This window comes from Chenopodium quinoa, unplaced genomic scaffold (genome assembly GCF_001683475.1).
Source record: "Chenopodium quinoa cultivar QQ74 unplaced genomic scaffold, ASM168347v1, whole genome shotgun sequence".
Taxonomy (NCBI): domain Eukaryota; kingdom Viridiplantae; phylum Streptophyta; class Magnoliopsida; order Caryophyllales; family Amaranthaceae; genus Chenopodium; species Chenopodium quinoa.
In genome coordinates, this window is record NW_018743292.1 from 870,000 (window position 1) to 893,931 (window position 23,932).

A 23,932-nucleotide genomic window follows, 5' to 3' on the forward strand; every position below is an offset into this window, starting at 1 on the left:
CTTCATAGTTCTCGTTAATCTGACTGAACCAAGGTATGGGAGTTCTAACCATGGCCTCACCAACTTCCATGTGTGCAGGTTCAACATCCATGTTGGCAAGTCCATCTTCCTCCTCTCTGCTCTCGACCTCATCATTTGTTTCCGCATACACATCATACACAGACAATTCGTTATTCACAATATTTTCAACATTTTCAAGATGATTTAGCATAGGTTGAAACGGTGATGCTTGAAAATCATCTTGCATAGGTGAAGCTATATGAGAACTAAACGGCATGTGAAATTGATCGTCGTGCAGCATTCTACTGAAAGATCTCATCCCATATTCATTTGTTGGAATGTCGTGTGAGGGCATTTGCAAGGACTCCGTGTTGTAACCGGAAATATATGTAGCTTGTTGTTCTGACCGAGTACTTTGTTGGGTACATATAGGCACCATTTCTACATATATCTCAGTGGGAACACCCTTCATTGCATCGACACTCCTCAAAGCTTTCAAATGTTTATCCTTAGAAACAGGTAACACTTGAACCCCATTGACAGTCTTAAACCTCATTTTAATGTTCATTTGAACATTCATTGGGTTTGAACCAATACTACTATGAACCTCGTTCATCAAATCGCTGAAAGTCATGTCTAGTTCAAGTGTTAGTGGTTCCATATTTCCTCCATTATACACAACATTTGGTCCAACAAACAAAATTTCACCTCCCCACCGACATAACAAAACAAAATTTTGTACAGCCATATTCTACATAACAACCAAAACACATTTTAGGATAATTGAAATCTAGAGCGAGGTAAAAAAAGTTGACACGAACCATATTATTTGTTCATTTGTTGACAAGAGCCATATTGTTTGTTCATTTGCTGACAAGAGCCCACAAACTAAGCATTAACTCCATTTATAAACTCTTAGTTTAGGTTGCAATGCAAAATGATTACTAACAAACTAATATTATAAACATTACACTAATATGAATTTATAGATAATTATCAATAATGAAATAAGAGTCTTCTTACCAATAGTCTATAGATAAATTATCACATATTAAACCACACTAATATTATAAACATAATGCCCTTAAATTTCACATAAATTTACCACATTACCATCAACAATGTACCACATCACCATCAATAATTATCAATAATTTACCACATTTTCATTAATAATTAGCAACAATTTGATACAATTTACAACAATTAACCACAATTAAGAGCAATTATCAACATTACACTAATATGAATTTAGGGTTTACCACAAATTTGAGTGAGTGAGTGAGAGACAGAGAGGGGCAGCAGCAACAGCGACTGGCGGCAGCAGCAACGACGACTGGCGGCAGCAGCAACGACGACCGGCGGCAGCAGCATCAGCGTTGAGTGCGGTGGTTGAGTATGAAAGTGTATGGGTCTTCTACCGTTAGTGAGAGTGAGTGAGAGTGAGAGAATTTGAGTGAAGTGAGAATGAAGCAGCCTGCGAATTCGATGCCTGGAACATAATACCCAAGAAACGCTGACCGAGTCAGCGTTTTACTAAAAGGCATTTTTTTAAAATCAGAAATTACGAAATTAAAAAAAAAAGTCAAAGATGTAAAACGCTGATTGGGGCAGCGTTTTACCCCAAAAGCTTAGTTTGGTAAATAGTTTGGCCACGAGTCTACTTTACAAAATAGTTTTGTAGTTAGGCTTACTTTGGAAAAAAAGTCCAGAAATGAAAGCTTGTACTTCACTTATTTTGTATTGTACAGAGTATTTATGTTATATTGTTGTGTCAGGTCAACTCTAATTTGCTTTGTAATCTCTTTTTTCTTGGCTGTAAAAAAAAAAAAAACCACGTTAATTTGAACTCAATTAGAACATCTAACAAGAAATTACCCCTAGTTAAAAACTTAAATCTTCCATCTCAACGACAAATATCTTTTAGATATGTTTTACACAAACTATTGGGTGCGGGCACCAGCACCCAAGTGTTTGTGCGGTAAGCCATTTTCTTTTCCTTTCTCTTTCTCTCTCCTTCTTCTTTTCCCTTATTTTTCTCTCTCCTCTGCTCCTCTTTCTTTCCAATTAAAATCAAAATAAAAAATTCACAATTGCATAAAACAATCATAATTAATCCAAGATGATTTGCTATTGAATCGAAGATGATTTGCTCGGTTAGAAAGCAGATGACGGATGCGAGGTTATGGCGGAGGAGGAGGCGTTCGCTGGTGGGGGGGCGTTTGCTGGTGGTGGAGGCGAGTGCGAATCGCTGGTGGTGGAGGTGAGTGCAAATCGTTGCTGTTTTCGTGGTCGGGCACTCCGCCTGGGTGCGAATTGCTGCTAGCTTGCGTGGTTGGGCTGGGCTTCGGCGTGGCTATGGTAGGAAGAAGAGAGAGTGGTGGTGAGTGGTTGTGTTGGTGGTGGGTGGGAGCTGTGGCATGAAGGAGAGAGAGTGTGGTGGTGCGTGGTTGTGTTAGTGGTGGGTGGGGGCTGCGGCAGGATGGAGAGAGAGTTGTGGTGGTGCCGTGGCGATTGTGTTGGTGGTGATAGGCTTAGAAGAGAAAGAAAGAAATCTTGGCTGATCTTGGGCTCTTGGGCACTTGGCTGATATGATTTTGTGAATCTGCTAGAAAGAAAGAGAGGAAAAGGGGGGAAAGAGGAGAGAAAATGAAATAAAAATATTTTGTACTTGTATATACTTTGTACATCAGCTAATACAAGTAATATATCAGCCAATTGATATTTTATATCAGTCAACATTAAAGACATTAATAAAACGTATCAGCCAATAAAAGGAACCTATCAGCCAACAAAAGATACATATCAGCCAACAAAAGGTACAAATCAGCCAACAGAAGAAACATATCAGCCAACAAAGAAAGCATATTAGCCAACAAAAGGATGAAATCAGCAAACAAAAGCAACAGGTATGCCAACAAAATGAAACATATAAGCCAACAATTAAAATATACATATAAGCCAACAAACTAAATATATCAACCAACTAAAGAAACATATAAGCCAACAAAAGGAACCTATATATTAGCCAACAAAATGAATATATTAGATAACACAGAAACCATATCAGCCAACAAATGAAACATACAACCAACAAGTAAAATATAAGTCAAGCCAGCCGCACGGAAATTTGCGTGCGGGCATCCGCACGCAATAACTTCTCATGTTTTTATACTCAACTCAAATACTCTTTACAAAGTACTTCGTATATCTAAGTAGAATTACGGTTGCTTTATATCTTGAATTTAGTTTGATGCTTGCTAATATCATTATATTACTAGTATTTTTTTTTGTTAAAGGGGTGAAATTCATTGAAAATTGTTATATATACTCGAGTAGTTGGGTGTTAGGTGGATCCAAGTGTATTATGCTCATTTGATATTTTGCTCAATTTAAAATCTAAAATGAGCAAAATTATATTAAATGAGAAAAAAAAAAAAACCTTTAGGTACACCAACCTCTTCGCACCTGGGTGTATATGAAAAGTTGTCGAAATTCATCAGTTATGTGTCAAAGACTCAAAGGGACACTATGAAAGGTGAAAGGTCAAAAAGTCTTTCCCAAGTCCATCTAACGAGTACGTCACAACCAGCTGGCTTCTACGGAGTATTAACAGCTTCAAAAAAAAATATAAAAAGAAAAAGACTAAATTCTCATTGGCTACTCAATAAAAACACGGATCGCTATCCCAACCCCTCAACAAAACACCCTCTCAACCGTCAATTAAATCCATCTTTAATCCAACGCCTCTCATTCATCTCCCCAAAATCTCTCCCCTACAAAATTCAAAAACTCCCGCTTCCTCCCCTCCCTATATAAACCCCCACCCACCCCCTCTCATTTCATTGCAAATTATCACAATCTCAAATTCTCAGTCACAAAACCCAGAAAAAAAGCTCGATTTCCACCAGCAATGGCGAGAACAAAGCAAACAGCGAGAAAATCAACCGGAGGAAAAGCACCAAGGAAGCAACTCGCAACAAAAGCAGCTCGCAAATCAGCTCCGGCGACCGGCGGCGTGAAGAAGCCTCACAGATTCCGTCCAGGAACTGTTGCGCTTCGTGAGATCCGAAAGTATCAGAAGAGTACCGAGCTTCTAATCCGGAAGCTTCCATTTCAACGACTAGTAAGAGAAATCGCTCAAGATTTCAAAACTGATCTTCGTTTCCAAAGCTCTGCTGTTGCTGCTCTTCAAGAAGCTGCTGAAGCTTACCTTGTTGGATTATTTGAGGATACTAATTTGTGCGCGATTCATGCTAAGAGAGTTACGATTATGCCCAAGGATATTCAGCTTGCTCGTAGGATTCGTGGAGAACGTGCTTAGGGTTTCATAATCAATTAATTAATCATCTGTTTTTTAATGTTGTTATTAGTGGAATTAATGGTGGTTTTAGATGTGATTAGGATGGTTAATTGCTTAAAATAGGGTTTATGTTTTGGTACTTTTGGTTATGTAAAGGTTGTTCTTTAGATCTATCAATCAATGAAATCTGCGTTTTATCAACATTTTCTTCCGAATTTACGCCTAATTTCTCAACTGTTTTGATTTTCTAAATACGAAAGTTATGGAGATTGCGTTGATCTGTGAATCTAGAAAATCGACGGTTTATATGTTGTTGGTGCACAGTCAGTAGGATACGAGTGCGTCGCATAGTAATTTTCTCTTTTTATAATATTTTATATTATTTATAATTTTCAGAGATGAAAATAGGTTGCTAATGTGAGCGGTAAGTGAAAGTTTGGCGGGAAACACATTAAACCATTTTCTTACTTCGTTATACGATCTGAAATTGGAATCCAATTTTTTTTTCTAAAAACCCTAAAAAGTAGTAGGTTGAAGAAGAAGTTGGAGGAGAGAGAAAAGCTTCAAATGGATCGATATGTTGTGCCAATTGAATCTTCTACAAACCCTAAGTCAATTAGAAGGTAATTTAACATTTTTTTATTTGCTTTTTGTTGATTTTGTTGGTGTTAATTGATAGATTTACTGGAAGTAGTTTGATTTTGTTGTTGATAATTGATGGATTTACTGGAATTAGCTTGGTTTTTCTGGTGATAAATGCTAAAGTCACTGGAATTTGTTTGATTTTGTTGGTGATAATTGGTAAATTTACTGGAATTGGTTTGATTTTGTTGTATCTGAAGGCCTCGTTGGAAGAGGACTGCAATTGAATTGAATGGCTGTATTGAATCTAAATACAAGCGCGTAATGTGTGGATTATTGGTTCAATCTTACTCTCAGGTTGGAAAATATAGTATAAAGATTGTGAACTGTTTGCTGTTTTGGTTGGTTGTTCATTGGGTTTTGTAGAGATTGCTTTTTTTAATTGGTGTTCTTTTGTTGTTTAAAGATTGGCGTGTTTCCTCATCTGTATCATATTGATGGACGTCCTTGTCAAACTCATGTATGTTTTCTCGACTTTGTCTAATCATATTTTTCCAAGGCAACAAGGAACTTCATATTTGATTGGAACTGTGGTCAATCTCATGCAGATGAATCGAGTAATGTCGTTTGCTGGCTTGGATCATCAAGGGTCCTTTAGAAGGTTTGTGTATTTCTGTTTACATAGTGTAGGTGTTGTATAGAGTATGTGGTATTGAAGTTCTACTTGACTTGTTGCTGTATTTTAGTCGTGGCATGCTCTGTGATGCGTGGAGTCTGATTTGATTCGATGAGAAAACATATACTAGTATGGAGTATGTCTATTCTTTCCAACGTAGTCCACCTGGTTTGATGGATTGTTTCTCTCTCGCATCCCTCATATCATTATATTCCCTCCTGAATTAGTGAATAGATATGGAACCTTATATGTTCACAGCTACAGTTCTGTTTAGTTAATATTGGGCTGTTGCTGCTGTAATTTTGCTGCTATCTGCCTAAATTTGCAATGCAAGCACTCATTGTGATATCATTTTCTATGTATTTGCCACTCGTCACCTTTATATCTCTTCTCCCCTGCTGTGCCTTGTTCATCAAAAACTACTTTTGCCTTGTCATTTTTTTTTTTTTAATGTATTTGTTCAAATGAATATGTTTCTTCCTTGTTCAAATGAATGCCTTACTTCCTTGCAGGCATGGTGTATCTGCATTAGAGTTTGATAATCAGGTAACATATGGACCAATATCATATCTCAAGTTGTTTTCCAAATCCTGGCTAGATTGATGTATAATTGGAAATAGTATTATTATCCTATACTTTAGTTCTATTTGTGACTTGAAACATCTTGTTCTCTCATCGTTACAGAACTTACGTGAAACATTGCTAATGGGGCCTATTGCACCTGTTTCATCAACCAAAGCACAAAGGTGTAGTTGATTGTGTCATAGCTTAGAGTCATTTTTTTTTCAGAATGTAGGAAACATGAATCTTTCAAGCTGTTTCATTGAAATTTGGATTTTATAAAATCGCACTAGACTTGCTTATGCAGTTATGCTATTGTGTGATAGGCTCTTTTATGGACCTTTCATGCTATCTTATTGAAGTTTGGATGTTAGAGGCATACGATATTGTGTGATAGGCCTTTGTATCCAGAACTGAGCTATGTACTTAAAACTTAGTTTTAAGAGTATATTTTACTTTGCATGATTTTAGTTATAATTTCTTGTTACTGGCACTTTATTTTATTTTATTTTTTATTATTTTTTTACTTTTTATTCATTTATTTATTTATTTATTTCTGTGGTTTTCTATTTTCTTATTTGCTCTACAATAGGGGATATACTTAGCTTCAGTGACAAAATCTGGCTGTTTGATGGTGCACGACTTTGAATCTCTTTACTGCCAAAGTAATGTGACATCACCATGTAAGTTTCTGATAAATTTTGGTCAGTTGACTTAATCTCAAGATGTTTCTATGATGAGGTTATAATTTATGCTGTAAGAGGCTATCAGGTTCAGCTCTCATGTAGTCATCTTCCAATTGAAATCGTTCATTTGAACATCGAGTCTCCCCTCTCCCTTGTGTCTGTGCTTCATTGTTGTGCATTTTTACTACCTTATACAGAAACTTGATTATCTATCTGCAGGGTGGAAGGAGGATGAAACAAAGCATCTTTTGCACATATCTACAAGTAGGCATCTTGATTCTGTTAGATGGAATCCTGCTAACCAAGATGAGGTTGATTTTTATACATAATATATGCATTGTTCTGGCTTTTATCAAATTTGTGTTGGATGGATGCATTGGGTGAATACAACATGAACCAAAGTTGTTCAATGCTGTGCCTTACTCATTGCACTAAAAGCGTAAATTTTGTGTTTCGTTGCTTTATATCCTATGATTTCTAGCGATGCTTTTAAGCACAAAAACTCATAACACATGCTTACATTCTAGTTGGAAAGCATTGCATGACTGTTTTGCTAATTCACGTAATGTTAGTATACTCTGTTTTCTGCTTGATTTCTTCTTGGATCTGACATTTGCTGTGGTTCAACTGATTTCTACCTATGCTCCTAACTTCCTATGCACAAAAACTCTGAACACATGCTACATTATAATTGCAAAGCATTGCATGACATTTTGCCAAATAACTTAATGTTAGTTAACATACATTATTATCTGCTTATTATTTTTTTTTTCCTTTGATCTGACATTTGCTATTGCAATTTGCAATGGGCTTCAGGTTGCTTGCACATCACTGAAGAGCTGTGAAGTATTAATATATGACATTGGTTATGTCTCTTCCGACCCTGTTGAAGTAAGATTTAAGTGCTCTTCCCTTTACTCTGTTGAGGCTCCCAATATCCCAATATTTCAAAGATGTTTTTTGCATTATAGTTTGTGCGATATATCAATTTAATGTTGTCTTGTTATGTCCTTTCTTTATTTCATTCTTTCTTTCTGTTTTTGTAAAAATTCTTGGTATTGAGTTAAAGTCCCATGCTAGTGTAAACTCTACCCATGATATTGGTGTTTCTACTCATTCAGATTCTGACAAAGAGGGCTTCTGTCACTATCCATGGTTCTGATATCGTGACGGGTTTGTCAGATATAGCTTTTACATCAGATGATTCCAGGTGAGTTGACGTGTAGCTTAATTTCTAACAAGTTCACGTTTAGAGAAATTATGTGTTGGAAATTTTCTTTTTCCCTATCTAGTCCTCTCTCCAGAACCTATCTCGATTGATATGGTATTGGGTTGTTTGTATAGTTTGGTTTCCTGTCTTTGTTGGCCTTTTGAATCCTCCCTCCCCCGCCCCCCCCTCCCCCTCTCTCTTTGGGTGAGGCTAGGGGTCACCATTTAACTAAAATGTCAATTTAGGGAGTCAAACTGTCTAATTATGAATCTATTGCCACAAGTAGCTTCAGGAAGGTGTTTAGTGTTGATAGTCTTATTTCTCTTATTGTCTAAGGCACACTTAAGCTGCTACTGCAACTAGAATTAGTGACCATCAGATCAGAATAAGGCAACTTTATTTTTGTACAGGGCTCAGACCGACAACTTTGCTGGTCGACATGTGCTCTTTTACTAAACCATCTCATCCTGGTTGAAGTATTGGATTGATTGCTTCTATTGTGTTCTATGATATTGACAGAGTATTTGCTTCGGATACTTATGGTTCAATCAATATATGGGATAGAAGAAGAGGTAGTTTTCCATCTGTTGAGCTGACAACCAATTCCCACAATGCTCTGAACAGTATACAATTGAATGTCGAAAATCAGGTCTGTACAGAATTTTCTGGCCCTTGCGTTTGTATCATTTATGTTCCTAGTGATCCACCTCAAACATGAAATCTTCAAGTTTAAATTTATTTTTTAGATTGTTTACTATTATGCTATTATGGCATTATGCTGATGTTGAAAATGGCTCGTTCTGAAAAAACTGCACACGACTAATGATATATCCTACAGAAGAACTATGTATGTTACTGAATATATTATATTGATCATCAGTAGTTATCGTACTTATTTTGGTACCTCTTGAAGAATATCCACAAGTCAGAACGGAAAACCTTGCATATTGGACTGGAGGGGGGGGGGGGACCGTGCCATGGAACTAGATACATGAAATCGTCTTCTATGTTTATATTACTCCCTTTGTTTTTTTTATTTGCATCAGTTTGACCGGCACATTTGCCGAGACGCAACTTTGACCATTAATATTTTTAGTTGTCTATTAGTAAAAATTGTAACAAAATTATATTATGAAACTAGACATTATGACTAATCTAATGATATATTATATAATAACATTTATTTATTTTATAGAGGTGAAAAAATTAAGTCAACCATGGTATATGAATAGTGCAAAAATCAAAGTGATGCATTTAAAAAAAAAACGGAGGGAGTAATTCTTAAGGTAAGGGTCAAATTCATAAATTTTATAATCAGTTGTTGTATTGGATGTAGGTTCATAATTATCTACTTATGGAGTATGATACAGTTGTACAGTAATCAGTAGTATGATACAGTTGTACAGTAATCAGTAGTATGACTTACGCCTTTTGAGGCACTTGAGTCATAACACTGTCAACTTTAATACCATATAAGTATCAAAGTGCATAAAATGTGTAATACGTAGTATAAAATATTTACTTATTATATGTAAAATCAAGAAGTTTTAGGATTGAGAACTTAAGAGACTAGTAATCGATCTAGTTTATTGTCATAAAATGTCACGTTGGTGGTTGTTAGTATAAATGGCTTCTGATGTCTTTTAGAGTCTGAACCTATTCTGTTGATGTATACTTCGTCAGTTCATTATTTCTTCCATGGGGTCCCTTTAATACCTAATTTTAGTTTACTGGTTTCAGATTGTTTATGGAGCTGGTAAGCAGGGCATGATATATATGTGGGATCTTCGTGGTGGAAGAACATCAGCAGCTTTCCAGAGTCATAAAGAGGTTGAGCAAAAACAGCTTCTGATGCCAATCCCCTCACTTTTTTCGCAATGTGGACATTAGTAAATCATTGCAGACTCGCTATTATACTGGGTCTTAATTTTCATTGAACCACATTTATTGTATGGTAAAACCTTACCTAGAATAATACTCTAGGTCATTGTGAAGTACTGTCATAGGGATACATTATGAAAGGGGATTTTTGTGGATTAAATTGGTGATTTCCAGATTATTATGGGGCAGCTTTGGTTTTTATGCCAGGACAGAGCAGTGTTTTGATCATTGCAGTTTAATTTATGCTGTTTGTTGTGTTCACATATAGGCATATCATCCACCTATGGCATCAGTGAAGGTCTCATCATTGCTAGAGAAAATTAAGTCATTAAAGGTATTCAAAGAGGATACATCTTAAATTGCTGGGAGTGTAATTTAATCTGCATGCTGCTTTGTTTTTCTCAATCTTGTGCAAACAATTTACACGAAGGAGATGTCTGATAATTGTGTTAACATGGATGCACATCCTTTTGCTAAAATTGAAATATAACAAATGAGGATTCTGTTTGTTGAAACTTGTTAGATCTCTCAGCCATGTTTCATATTTATTCGCAGGCGCAATCGCATATTGTTCCCAAGGATATACACTCGATCAATTTGGATCCCACTTCTTCTTATCGTTTGGCATTCCACCTTGATGATGGATGGTAGGTTTTTAAATAGTTATCCTGTCTCTGGATGCATTAGAAACTTTTCAAATTTTGATTGTTATATCCATCACTAAGTCCTTCATGGTTTTTTAATCAACAGTTACCTAGTTAAACTTTGTGGTAAAGAAGTCAATCTTCGAATCTGTACAAGAATTTTTTATCTTGACCTTGAATAATAGTTTACTTTGACCTTACTATAGCATATTCTATCCAACTCAGTCATATTGATTTGAAATTTTACAGGTCGGGCATTCTTGACCTACATACATTAGAAGTGACACATATCCATTGCCCTCCACCAGCCTGGTTGTGAGTACATCTCCCCATCCAAGTTGTAGTGACATTAAAATTGCTTCTAATGGACAATTTTTTTTTATTCATTTGGAAATTTAGGACTGGCTCAGACATAACCAATTTATCGTACTTCATAAAACCATCCTGGCTATCCACAAATTCAGTAAGACTTTCTTTCAATATATTTGGAGATAACTTTGCATTTGACAATTCATGAATCTATGTCATGCTCACTGTATAAGTAGTTCTTTATATTGGTTTTGATCCAATGCCCTCCTTGATCAGATATATGCAGTTGGGTCTGCATCAGATAAAGGACTACACCTTCTAGACTTCTTTCCTGATCCTAGTTCTCCCTGCCATGTGGACTGCAGGTACAGAATCTGATTGTCTTTGGGTGAATCCTGAACGTTTTCATGGCTATGTTTTGATATTCACTTTCTGTTTACTGCTTAGTGAGGAAATGGTGAATAGTTCCAGGCAAAACGGTTTTATTCCTCTGTCAGAAGATGTTTCTGCTTGTGCTACACATCCACAAAATGGTTTCATTGTAGCTGGCACCAAGGTCTGCTCTCTTGTGCTTTGCTTTTTAATTTTCTCTAAGTGTCCATGGTTTACTTTCTTAATTAACCAAGCACTTGAAAGATTGTCGCATTGTGCCTGTTTCTTGAATTAATCAATCCATTTAGCTCTGTGAAAAATTTTAACATTGAAGAAATTTCATTGTTGAACTGCCCATAAGGCATATGACTACGTGAGTACCCAAGGGGTGAAAGATGGTGCTTTGGTTCGGGCCATCTAAAGCATTGAGAGCCCCAATTTGCTTTTCAACAATTGTTTGATTTAGTTTTCTCATATTTCTGCATTTGTTTGGTTTTAGCAAGCATCTTTGCTTATGATTGGCCAAAGAAAGAAGAGCTTACATGGGGACGAAGGTCCTTGAAACAATTGAACCTTGTGGAAATGATATAAGACGGACTGTCAAGACCTCAAGCAGCAGATCCTTGCCATGATCAACAGCCATGATGCTTTCGAATTTCCGAAAGTCACCTCCTTTGAAAGTGTAAAATGAGCATGTCATTCAAGGGTTGAAGTCAGTTGGAGTTCTGGGAAGAATTATCAGCTTCTATTGCCAAAGAAAGTGCAAAATACAAGACTTGATTCATAACTTTGGATGGTGAATTCATCTTCTGCTTCTTCATCATTTGTCCTCCACGTCATTCATCATGTATATTTGGAATTGTATCAATCTAACAAAACTTTGTTGTAATGGCCACAATAGGTTTATGCTTTAGGAAAATATAACACGGTTCAATTGCACAAGTAGTTGCAACTTGCAAGATAGTGTAACATTGTTGGCAAAGAAAAAGATGCAAGATAGTGTAATATTGTTGGCAAGTAAAATATAACATGGTTTCATTGCACAAGTAGCATAAAAGATGCATGTACATAGGGAATAATGAGAGTTCAAGTAGTGTTGCCTATTCAATAATAACAAAAGGATCAAATAGAATTATTGGTATTATATTTTTTTTTTGATTAAAATTATATTGCCATATTGGTAGTATGATTGTTCATCAATCATCATTTATTTTGTATATTTAAAAAAACAAAAAAAATTACCATTAGTCTGGTGTGCACTATAGTTAAGGATTGTAGTGACGGTGCTAGAAATTTCAAATCGGGAAGACAAATGTATGTCGCATAGTTTGACATATATGTTGGAAAAAAGTTCAATACTTGACCACATAGTTCTTTAAATCCAATGTACTTTAAAAAAAAATCTACATCATATACAAATTATTCCTCTGCATGTAGAGGGTTCAATCTCACATTGACAAGCTTAACTTGTGGGGGCTTTACCACTGATCTAGATTTTTTTTTTTTAAAATTCAAATGAGGTTACAGACACCATTAATAAGAGAAAAAATAAACCAAGAAAAAATGAAACAACAAACAACTAAAAAACTACTTATGGAGGAACAAGTCGTCCTCTCACATGCTCCTCTAAAATACGACTAAGATCATCTAGATTATTGTACATACTATTGAGCATGAAATAACAATTTTCTGATATCAAGTTGATTTTTTTTTAAAGTGGGGGGTTAGCATCCCCTCTTGTCCCGGGCTAGCTCCGCCCATGAGAATATGTGCTTGTTTGATTGGGAAAATAGGCAATCATAGGAATTTGCAAATAAGCTATTGTTTGATTCCTAGAAATTCAACATCTTTGTTAAATTAACAATTTGATTCAATTGTCACTCAAAATAAAGTTAAAAAAAAAAAGGAAAATCATATAAATAAAAGAAAAATCACCCACCATGTTACCCAAACTCAAATAAAGAGTTGTGAGCCGAGCCCAAGTTACCCCAAGCTCGGTCTCTACTCGACTTGTTATCACCCCTACAAGGCTACAATAGCATAATATAGTTACTGAGGTAGCACCGTAAGTTGTAAATAACTCTGTAAATTGAGCGGTTCAGTCTCGCTGTTTTCTCCCAATTCCCGCCAAGGTGAGTGTATGAACTGATATTCATCTTCCTTCCTCTCTCTCTTCTTCATCTATCTGCTTCAATAACTATTATTTCATCTTAATTTTGAATTTTCGTGCTACATGTTACCTTAATTAGGGTTTTATGACGACTTATAAGATGAACAATTCTGAAATTGAAGTCGATGAAACTCTCAATCATGCTTAGGGTTTATGTTTATGATCGACGACATTCTTCGCGGTTTTATTGACATTATTCATTCTACTTGAATTTACTTGTATGATAATGAAAAATTGTCGAATTTAGGAATTGCGTTCACTATTTTCAATCTGTGTGTTGTAAATTCAATTGTCGATGCACTTTTGCTAATAGTAATGTTTCGCTTAAAAAATCGTTGTGTTTTGATTTTTTATATCAAGTTGTTAAATCTGTAGTGATATTCAAGAATGGTTATTTGTGTATCTAGATATCGAAATCGAATTTAGGATGGAAAGCCGAAACAAAAAGTGATGTAGTGTTACTTATTAATCTGAAACCATATATAGGAATTAATCTTCAATTAGGTTTTTCAGAATTGGAACTGGATATCAGCTAAATCATATGAGCTATATAGTGTTTGGAGGATGTCATTCCCAAGTACCCTGGGTTTTATAATTGCTATCAACGGAAATGATTCTGTGCATCTACCGAAAGGACTACTGCTCGAATATGTTATTCCATCTTATGTTAATTTTTCTGCCTTTTTGGTTGTGCTTGTTATGTCTGAATTTCTGTAAAATCTTCCTTTTGGTTTTCCAGGTTCTGAATAAAGCTGTCGAGTCAAGAAAAGAGGTAGAAATGGAGTTGAATCTAACTTTGGTAAGCAGATGCTGGTTTTTTTTTTTTTTTTTTAATAATCTTTTTGCCTATTTCAACCTATTTTGCTGTTTGCTGCTTCTTTTTCTGTGTATGGATTCTGCCAATTTAATATAACTTAAGTGTATTTGGAGCACATTACTGATTACTTCTCTGCTGGTGCTTTTCTTAGAAGGCTAATTTCCTGCTTCTAGATGTATTAACTACTTCATCACTAGGGATTTTACTGATTGCAACTGACCACCACAGGCCGTCAAATTCAGAACTAATTGCTTGTTTGCTTGTTACTTCTAGATGTATTAACTACTTCATCACTAGGGATTTTACTTCTAGATGAAATTTTCCTGCTTCTTTGCTTGTTGGTTTCTTTCTTCTAGTCACTTAACATATCTTTAGTGTGGTGTGAAACTATGGTTGACACTTTTGATGCACAAACACGTTTCTTCCCACGATTGTTGTTCGATATCTAAGGCTGTCAAATACAGAACTAATTGCGTAATATGCTTAGCAGAAGAGGTAGTTATATGCATCAGTATATAAAGTTGCATTCATGTTTCTTGTGGGTTGGTCTAGTTGAGATTTATCCTCTTGTGTAGTTAGGAATGAAAGTTTTAGATTATAGAATCTACCAAGTTGCACCAAATGCTCCCTTAATATGATCTGAAGGATTCATTTTTCAATTTTTTATTATAGGACTATCAAATATTTCAAGCAAGTGTTGTCTTTCTACAATGTCATTTATTACTCATATGCATGATGATTTTACTAATACCTTGTTCTGCAATTTTTAGAACCTGCTAGGCTGCTTCTTTTAGCACCTACTTGTTTATTCATAAAATTTTAATGTGTGGTGGAGGTATATCGTATGGCATCACTAACACATTTAGCAAGAAACCAAATTTTATGTAAATCTGGTGCAAGGAGCTTCCTTTTTATTATGCCAGCATTAATTTGGTTTGTAGTTTATCAATAATTGAGCTAAAGGTTATGCCAAGGCATGGCTAAATAACCTTGCTGCGATGGAATAAATAATATTTAACTAATGAGCGGTTTTGCTGTTTATTATTCACTAAATGTTAGCAACTCTTTTGTAATTTGTGAGTTGGAACTATAGAAAATTTGTCACTTGTCAATCCTTGGGAGGGAAGTATATAAAGACATTGTCGTGTTTGCCTTTTTTTTTTTTTCTTTTTCTTTTGTGGTTGCTTGGATCATTTTAGTATATAGTTATTTTCTTTCATCTGGTTTGAAGATGATGAGTAAAAAAAAATACATCTTTTGGGTTTGTGGAAGTCAAGTCTTATAACTGTGATTTCTGTTATTTATGTTTTTTTTTTTCCCTCTTTAGGATCTATGCAGCTATATACTTATGGCTAATTGCACTTTATTAATCAGCATCTAGGCTATACTTATTAAGGTGCTACAGTAACAAAACTACGTGTGGCCAACATATTTAGATAAGTAAAGTAGGTATACTCTTACCTGCAGTGGAAAGTGTTAATCAATCTTGTCTGCAGCAAATTGGATCTTTTTGTGCTGAACTTGTTAATGTACTTTACAGTCAAAGATCTTAGCTGCTTCCTTTGGTTAACATATACTTTTAATACATTTTCTTCGTTAAGCTTAGATGCATTATATTCTATATAATAAGGAACATTGATTAATCTTCTGGTTTAAAATACTACTGTAGAATTTTCTTCACAAAGTTGAAACTCCAGCTAATATATGTAGCATGATTATCCGGAGCTGTGTCCATTATAGCACTGAATATCGATGCTATTATACTGCTAATATGGAGTTTTGCTTCCTCAATCCTCAGATACCGATTATTGGTTGAAATATGTATTCTCAACAGCAATTTGACAAGAGTTCTGTATTGGTATCAAGAAAATTGTGTTGCGTCTGTTTATGTGAGATCCTATCATAACTTTCAATTCACTTTAAACCTTATATGTGTAGGTGTAGGATAATAATGTGCGCCTTGTTAGCCATGTGGTGTAAACTAAGCATTCCCTTGATCTGAAGGGGCTGTGCTCTGTGTACTATCAGGGGACAAGTGTGCGAAGAAATATAGCGAGCTTGGTGATTGATATTCTAGAAACTATGTGCTATCATGTCAAATTGTTACTTCTCTTCTCCATTTATTGGACAAGCTATAAGGAAGGGGATAAGGGGGTAGGTAGACCCTCTAAGGGGAGTAATTCACTCTTGCCAGGCAGCCATAGGTTGGAATCGTTGAAGGGGAGCTTAGGTGCTGCCCAGATTATTGTGTGACCACTGTGACATTGTTATATATCAAGAGACTTTACTTCACTACAACCAAAAGTTTCGTAGTGAATACAAATCTATGTCAATGGTGTGAGTTGTGGAAAGGCTAGACCTGGGTTCTATTCTAATTGCTGGTGTGTGTGTGTGTGTGGGTGGTGCTTAATCGCATAGTTTCCTAGCCCTAGGGGTTGAATGAATCTAGTTATTTATACACTAGCAGATATGTTTGTAAAGATTAAATCCCTTGTTTCATTAGACATGCATTTAAAGTTAAAGCCTCAAATTAAAGAGTTTCCATTTTGACTTGTATTTGAAACCAATTTTTTTTATTCCTCTCACAAACCCTCTGTTGTGTAACGAAGGACGTAGCAATTTATATTCTACTAGTCTTTACTTTCGTTCGTGGGTCACTTGCACATCACCAACGGTAAGCATTATGAGACTTGCTAAATCAAATCTGGCAGGATCTTCTTAGCCATATATAATTAATATCTTGCATCATTTTCAGCATTTAGTTAGGTTTTTTGAATTAACATGGTGTCCTGGTTATTCATTGTAGTGATCATGAGATTGTGATTTTGCCTTTTCTGGTTCCAATGCAGGTTCTTGGATATGCCCATAGGTATCGGATCTTCTGTAAGATATTAAATTTTGATCATTTAATGCCCGCCTAACATCTCTACCTTAATTTTCTTTGTAGAATGGTACATTTAGGTACTTAAATCCTATAGTCCCCACGTTAGAAAGCATTTATATCCTAAAAAAGAAATTGTTTTGTTTACGTAGAAAAGTCAGCTGTATTCTACAACTACTGCTGTCATACAACCCGCCAGGGTAACGGTCAGAGTTCAACTAAGGTTTAGGGGAGGGATGGTGCCTTTTTATCATAACCAAAAAAAAATAATTATCCATGGAAGGGTTAGACTGACCAACTCCAAGAGCTTTAGAGATGAACTTTTATGTACAAGCCTTGATGGTAGTCATTTGCATATATAGTATTATATATTTCGTATTAGACTTGGTCACTTGGCAAACCCCTGTTAATAGGTAATCAATAGTTGAAAGTTACAATATCAAGCAGTGTGTCTCTTAGTGACGGCATAAGCGTATTGTTTTGGCCCATGTGAATTGATTTGGCTATATCACCAATCACCATACCTCTGCTGTCCTACCTCAATTTACGATTAATTATTGCTACAACGGCTTGAGGAAATAAATATAGGCTGTTACGTCACTGAGTATGTGTGAGAAACTTTGTGAAGTGTGAGCTTCTTTTGGTTAAAGCTTCCTTTAAGAATAAGCAAGGTAAGGAATACAAAAAACACTACTCCGTATTTGGTAGACTAATGTATTGAAGTACTCGTATTACCTTTTATTAATTGTGTCTAGAGGAGATAAACATTCTGGAGAATATGACAAGATGCTTTATCCATTGTCAAACTACGAGTATTATTTGCAACTTTATGAATGGAAGTGTGCAAGATTATTTCTCTGCTAAAGGCTGATGTCAGTAGCTTCTCTGATTCCATTTCCATTTCAGGAAAAGAAAATAAGACACTTGTTCTTTGAGTGAATTCTTTTTCTCATGCCTTACAAGGCATCATTTAGTGGAGGTCATTCTTGAGTGGTATCGTGGTGATTGAGACATGTGCTTCATGTCCATATAGTGCGTGGGGAGATTCTAGGAAGGAAACTTGCCCATTACTTAAAGTTAATGAAAAGTATGATACTAAAATGTAGATTAAAAGGCTTTTGAGTAATAGAAAACAGCAATCCATTTTTCTTCAAAGGGGTGTGTGTGCTAAGGTTATATGGTAAAACAGCGTTGGCCCATATTCGAGAGCCAATAAAAGTAAATTTGGGACGAGCAGTTGTTTAATACGGGATTTACAAACCCTAGTTAATTGGAGTAATATTTCTAAAGTTACGCAAACAAAAAATTTACATCTCAACACCAATGTTCCAAAACTATATTGTTTCTCTAGTTTTTGCAAGTTTCCTTGTTTTCATTATCATTTTTTTGGGCTGCATATTTCTTTATGTAGATATATTATCTTTCAATTTGCTAAGTTACAGCTCAGGAAAAAAGTTTGAATGATACCAGTTATGTATAATATTAAATGCAATACGTTGGATAGCTAACTGATTTCTATTTTATATGACAGATGATACTACAGGACAAAGTCGGCTAACCATCAGTGAGGAATCTCTCCCCACATTCTCGGAATAGTATAATAATCACTACATGCCTAATTTCTACACATAATGATATGTGTACACGTGGATTGTTGCCTATACAATTGCTTTTGGCATAAAATGGATCTAGATCTTACCTAGGAGACAATAGTGGTACTTTTTTTTTTTACCTTCCTTCCATACCCTGATTATGTAAAGCATACTCTATTGTCCATCTTTTCTCTGTTTTCCTAACTTCAATTTGTGTTCTTGTATTTCAGTGAAAAAAGAGGAGAATCAGCCCACCATGGGTTTCTGCTGTCTTTCCACCGCAGCTTCTGTACTGCTGGAGCAGTCTTTTCGTAGTTCGTTGGCTGGCATCAACTATCTTGAGCATGTACACTTTGCTCGATTATCAGCGAGGTTCTGGGGATTAATTCATCAAAAAATTAAAAACTTATGAGACAGGACGAACTAAATGTTAGGGGACTAACAGGGAGTGAATGTCCTTAGTACCCTTACGGGCCTTAACGAAATGTTGATAGGGTCATCATGCTCCATGTTACTTACATAGGGAGTAATTGTTGGGAAATTAAAAAGACAAATGAAATGCATTTTGGCCAACTTTTATCAACTTTAAATCGTACAAAATAACTTTTTAGAGATTGCTTTTGAAAGGAAAGGTGGATCTTGTGAGGTTTGTTATGCGGGAAGATGAAAATATAGATAAGAAAAGTGCTCACATATTAAGAGGGGACCATATTTTTTAGCTTTTTAATTTGGCAAGATCGAAAATTTTCCTCCCTAATTTTTGCTAAATAAAGCAATTCTACATTTGTATTCTATAATTCATTTACAAGTCTGAAATTGATCATTACCTCAACATGCTTCTGAAGCTCTTTGATATAATCAACAGCCAAATCTAGCATGTCTGCTGTGTTTGTTTGCTGCAAGGAGACAGTATTTTGATTGTGTTGAGTCAAAAATACAATCAACTAGCACTAATATATTTTAGCATAGGGACTAACCTTATCCATGTTGGGAACTAGATCTTGAAGCTTCCTCATCCTTTCACTTATCCTAGTTCTTCTTACCTATAAATTAGTATTGACAAAACCATAATCAAATAGAAGGATATGTCTAAAACTATTCCAATTTTGAAAGTAAAATCAGTTCTCACCCTCTCAGCAATGCTTCTTGGGTGAGTGGCGCATCCTCTCTTAGCCCTGATTCTGAGAGGTGTTGAGTCTTGGAAATGCAGGAATCTCTCCATATTTGACAGTTCTGGTAATGTCTTTGGTAGACTCAGATGATGAGTCAATGGCGGAGGTCTGTTTTTAATTTCTCCATCCTGAAAAATAACCCAATTCATAAAATATTAACTATACTAAAAATTCTGATTAAGAGGTAAAAATCATAGGAGAGAAGATTTAATACCTGATTTTCTGATGCATTTAGCTCAGGAAATACCTTTATGTCCTCATCTGCAACTCTATCTAAGCCTGAGAAATTTTCTGACAAAATTGAATCATCCCATGAATTCATGGGGAAGTCATAGTTGCTGTCATCGTTGGGGTTGTTGCCTGAATTGCTGAATTTTCTTTCATCTAGGCTATTCATCCTTAATCTTTTTGCCCCAACATCTGAGTTTTGATTCACCAGTTCCGAAGTTGAAGAGGGTTGTCCCGATGAATAATTTACTTGAACATTACTACCCCCATAATTCCGCATTCCTCCCATCATGCCATAACCTGTCATATGCTATCATACTTTAATACAAAAGCTGAAAAAAGCAAAGCTTGAAAATTTACTGAATTTCAGATCTGTGTGAAAGGCGGTCAAGTTTGTGTTTTTTTTTTGGATAGTTAAACCAATAACCAAGAGGGAACTGAAGAGTACCAGCAGTATCAATGTTTAGATTTGCAAAAAATCCAGCCGGGGAGCTGCTATGCCTTGTGAGGCCGGAATTACTATTGTTGATGCCCCCACCAATTCCAGTCTTCATATGGGGTATGGAATCTATCCCCATTGAACTAGCAGCTGCTGCCCTAAATGTGTTTTGCATTGCTGAACTGACTGCTGTATTGTGGTGATTTGACAAAGGTGGTTTTGATTGGCTATGATACATCATCTGAGATTGATTGTTGTAATTACCCTGCTGCGGCTGCGGCTGCTGCTGGTGCTGCAACTGTTGTTGAATATCCGTTTCTTGCTTAACCCTCACTGTAAACTCAGGTTGCACTGCCACGTTTTCTGGTATGTTGCTTAGTTTTTGTGATGAGTTGTCTTCTTCACCGATGCTGTTCATGAACCTGGCAAAGATGCTTTCTGTTTCAGGACTTAGTGGTCTAGCAGCTGGAAAGTCCCGCCTCTCTCCTCCTACCCCGCCACTAACACCACCAATGGCAGTGGCAGTGACAGTATCAGCAGCAGCATCAAGAAAACTTGCAAAATATGAGCTCGGTGCTGACCGGAAGCGAGTGAGACCGTTGGTTTGTTGCTTTTGCTGGTGAAACTGTCTTGGGAAATCTTGGAAATGATGTTGGTATTGCTGCTGCTCTGAATCCATCTCTCTCTCTCTCTCTCTCTCTCTCTCTCTCTCTCTCTCTCTCTCTCTCTCTCCCTTTATTCAGACCTCAGTTCTCTTTAATTTTCCCTTGTTCTAGATACCCTCCTTAGTAAAAAAAAATATAAATGCAAAAAACACAGGAAAACAGGGTAAAATAGAACCCAATTCGACCTGATCACATAGTCATACCATATCTATACCTACAGACTTGTGGCTGAAAACAAAACACTTTGGGCAAGGAATTTTACATGTGAACCCAATGAAAAGCCAGTGAATAACAAGCAGAAAACACCAACCCACCTTTTCTTTCCACCTCTCTTTTCTCTCTGAGCTGCAAATCTGTTTTTCTGCAGTAATCTATTACTCTGTATTTCTCTACCTTTCTTTAGCTCTTTTGCTACTACTGAAGATTATGATTGCGATTATGGAGGGGAGGGTAGATGCTGGTAAAAGATCAAGACAGAGAAAATAGTTGACATAAACCAATTTTTTTTTGTTGTCTATAAGGAGTAGCATTTGCTTTTAGATTTGGGTGTTCTAGCAGGTTTCCATTAATAGTCAACTGACCAAAACACCCTCAATCCACTTACACAATTACAGAGGTTCCCTTCTAAATTATAAATTATTGGTTATTTTATGACGTGGGAAGTTGTTATTGTTGGATTATTTTATCGCGTCATCATGATGCGAGCATCCGAAAAAGGATGAACTGATAAGGGCAAGATAGGAACTAAGCAATCTATTAGTTTAATTCATGTGTCTTTACTTGGTTTTCCTTGAAAATAATATTCATGGATAGGATTTGGAAAAGGAACACATCCTTTAACAAGAAGTAATTAAACTAGATGAAGGAAGGTTGAGGCTATATATTATATGTGAATTGACTATTATATCCTTTGTTGGACCACATGTATTGGTTTGGTTAATTTGATGCTTTTAGGCAGTACTCTAAATGTATTTATTTTTGGTGTGTGTTTATGCCCCACATTGATTGATGAAAGGCGTTTCTTAATTGTGACTTGTGAGGTTGGGGAGGAAAAGGGGAGGGGGTGAGGAGATGACTCATCATTAAAGTGACATTTATACTTTAAAAACCTTGTTTTAAAAAAGTGGTAAAAGAAAATTAATCTATTCATACTCTTTGTTTGAAGTCCAATCTTCCCCTTCTCATAGCTTTTCTTTGCGTTTAATCTCTAATGCTGTTATGCAATTTTGTTGGGAAAAGCCTGAGACTGTAGTTTCCCTTTTTGTTGGAGAATAGTCATGTTCAATTGACACAGCAAACGATATTGAGATCTTTGGCAGATTCCTTTGCTGTCATATCAATTATTTGACGACTGGATAGACTATACTCCTTCCGTTCATTTTTGTTTTTTGTTTGAAACATGCATAGTCTAGCTTCCATGCACACCTTTGACCATGGACGCTTTTATTTATGCACGAGTAAAATTAACGAAGAAGTTAATGTTTATATTACACATTGAAACAAATTGTACATGTAAAGAGCTAATTAAGAAAGTTGTTTTCTGATGTTTTGCAGATTTTTGTGTACTTCCTGGATTTTGCTATGTGGATATGATTTTCCCTTTTCAGTTTTCAGAATAAAATATCTGAGGGGTGATTTGTGGTAAGCTGACATGCAGCGTAGTCAAGAAGTTGACAAAAAAATTGCTTGGCAAAGGCACTGCACATAAACTGTGAGTATATTAAATCATAATTAGTACTGTATATTGTATGAGCCTAGAATCTAGTATATGTGGTTTATGTGATGTGCACTACTTCTACATATAGATCGAACGTGTATAATTTTATTAATAAAAAGAATGTTATATGTCTAGTATAGTAATCTTGGCCTCAACAAAACATAATAAAGAAAAAGTATGTTTGCTTGTGCTTATCATGTCCAGCTTGAGTTGGCTGAGAATTTGATTTCTACTTAGTGTTGAATTGGCAAGAAAAGTTGACCTTTGGACTTGTATATTTATATGAAGGATAATGGTAAAGGTAGCTTGTTAATTTTTGTGTAGTACTTCATATATCAATTGTCAAAACACTACATAGTTATTTTTAGTTGAACAAATAGTAACGAACCCTAACATTAGAAGTAAGAGCTAGGCCTTTCGTCCCATATCAAAAGAAATGTATATGTGTTGAAAACATGTAGTATACAAAAATAAAATAGAAATAAATTGTTTAAACTACTTTTTTTGTTTGCCTTTAATTTTGTACCATGGACATTCTTTTTCTCTAAAATTGGGATTCATATTCACTCACTTGCTTTTTGGGTCTTTACTTTTTCATTCTTTGTAATTTCAATTTCATTTTTGTATGTTTAATTGTGTTTCATTTTATATGGAACAAAGGAAATGTATTGTGGGTTTTTTTTTTTTTTTTTTTTTTTTTTTTTTTTTTTTTTTTTGTATATCAATTGTCTAAACACCACACCTAGTTATTTTTAATCAAACGATTGATAGAAACTCTAACCTAAAAAGTTTGAGTTTTTCTACGTTTAATTGTGTTTTCATTAAATGTTGGGTTATATTCTCTAAGATTGTAAACTTAATTTAATTAATTAGGCTAATATTATAATCATAGTGATATAAATAGAAAATGCGAATTCGTGTGGCTTATAAGTAATTGCCAAGTTATACGGTTTTGTTTATATTGGAATTGTTATACTTTTGTTTTCAAGGGGATTGTTAATAAAGATTAAATCAAAGTCTCAATCAT

At 35.5% G+C, this 23,932-nt stretch overlaps 3 protein-coding genes across 4 annotated transcripts; 2 read left to right on the forward strand and 1 right to left on the reverse strand.

Annotated features, from left to right (window-relative positions):
- The first annotated feature begins 3,850 nt into the window (after positions 1 to 3,850).
- Positions 3,851 to 4,506, forward strand: LOC110736179 (histone H3.2). The gene has a single exon (XM_021916338.1). The coding sequence runs from the start codon at positions 3,914 to 3,916 to the stop codon at positions 4,322 to 4,324; it is 411 nt and encodes a 136-aa protein (XP_021772030.1). The 5' UTR covers positions 3,851 to 3,913; the 3' UTR covers positions 4,325 to 4,506.
- Positions 4,507 to 4,592: 86 nt separating this feature from the next.
- On the forward strand, positions 4,593 to 16,753 carry LOC110736178. Of its 2 annotated transcripts, none has more exons than XM_021916337.1 (20): positions 4,593 to 4,926; positions 5,146 to 5,242; positions 5,352 to 5,405; positions 5,494 to 5,546; positions 6,074 to 6,107; positions 6,715 to 6,805; positions 7,028 to 7,119; positions 7,625 to 7,699; positions 7,930 to 8,018; positions 8,538 to 8,667; positions 9,759 to 9,848; positions 10,168 to 10,233; positions 10,455 to 10,546; positions 10,793 to 10,858; positions 10,943 to 11,006; positions 11,129 to 11,217; positions 11,300 to 11,408; positions 11,724 to 13,356; positions 13,899 to 14,193; positions 16,150 to 16,753. In XM_021916337.1, exons 1-18 carry the CDS (start codon positions 4,871 to 4,873, stop codon positions 11,784 to 11,786), a joined length of 1,410 nt encoding a protein of 469 aa, XP_021772029.1. In that variant the 5' UTR covers positions 4,593 to 4,870; the 3' UTR covers positions 11,787 to 13,356; positions 13,899 to 14,193; positions 16,150 to 16,753. The 2 variants fall into 2 exon arrangements, with proteins under 2 accessions (XP_021772029.1, XP_021772028.1); XM_021916336.1 differs by having other exon boundaries at positions 14,134 to 14,193.
- Positions 16,754 to 18,811: 2,058 nt separating this feature from the next.
- LOC110736180 (transcription factor bHLH130-like) lies at positions 18,812 to 21,769 on the reverse strand. The gene is made up of 6 exons (XM_021916339.1): positions 20,533 to 21,769; positions 20,071 to 20,384; positions 19,814 to 19,984; positions 19,662 to 19,727; positions 19,512 to 19,580; positions 18,812 to 19,059 (listed from the first exon to the last, which is right to left on the reverse strand). The coding sequence occupies exons 1-6, from the start codon at positions 21,200 to 21,202 to the stop codon at positions 19,018 to 19,020; spliced, it is 1,332 nt and encodes a 443-aa protein (XP_021772031.1). The 5' UTR covers positions 21,203 to 21,769; the 3' UTR covers positions 18,812 to 19,017.
- Positions 21,770 to 23,932: the final 2,163 nt, after the last annotated feature.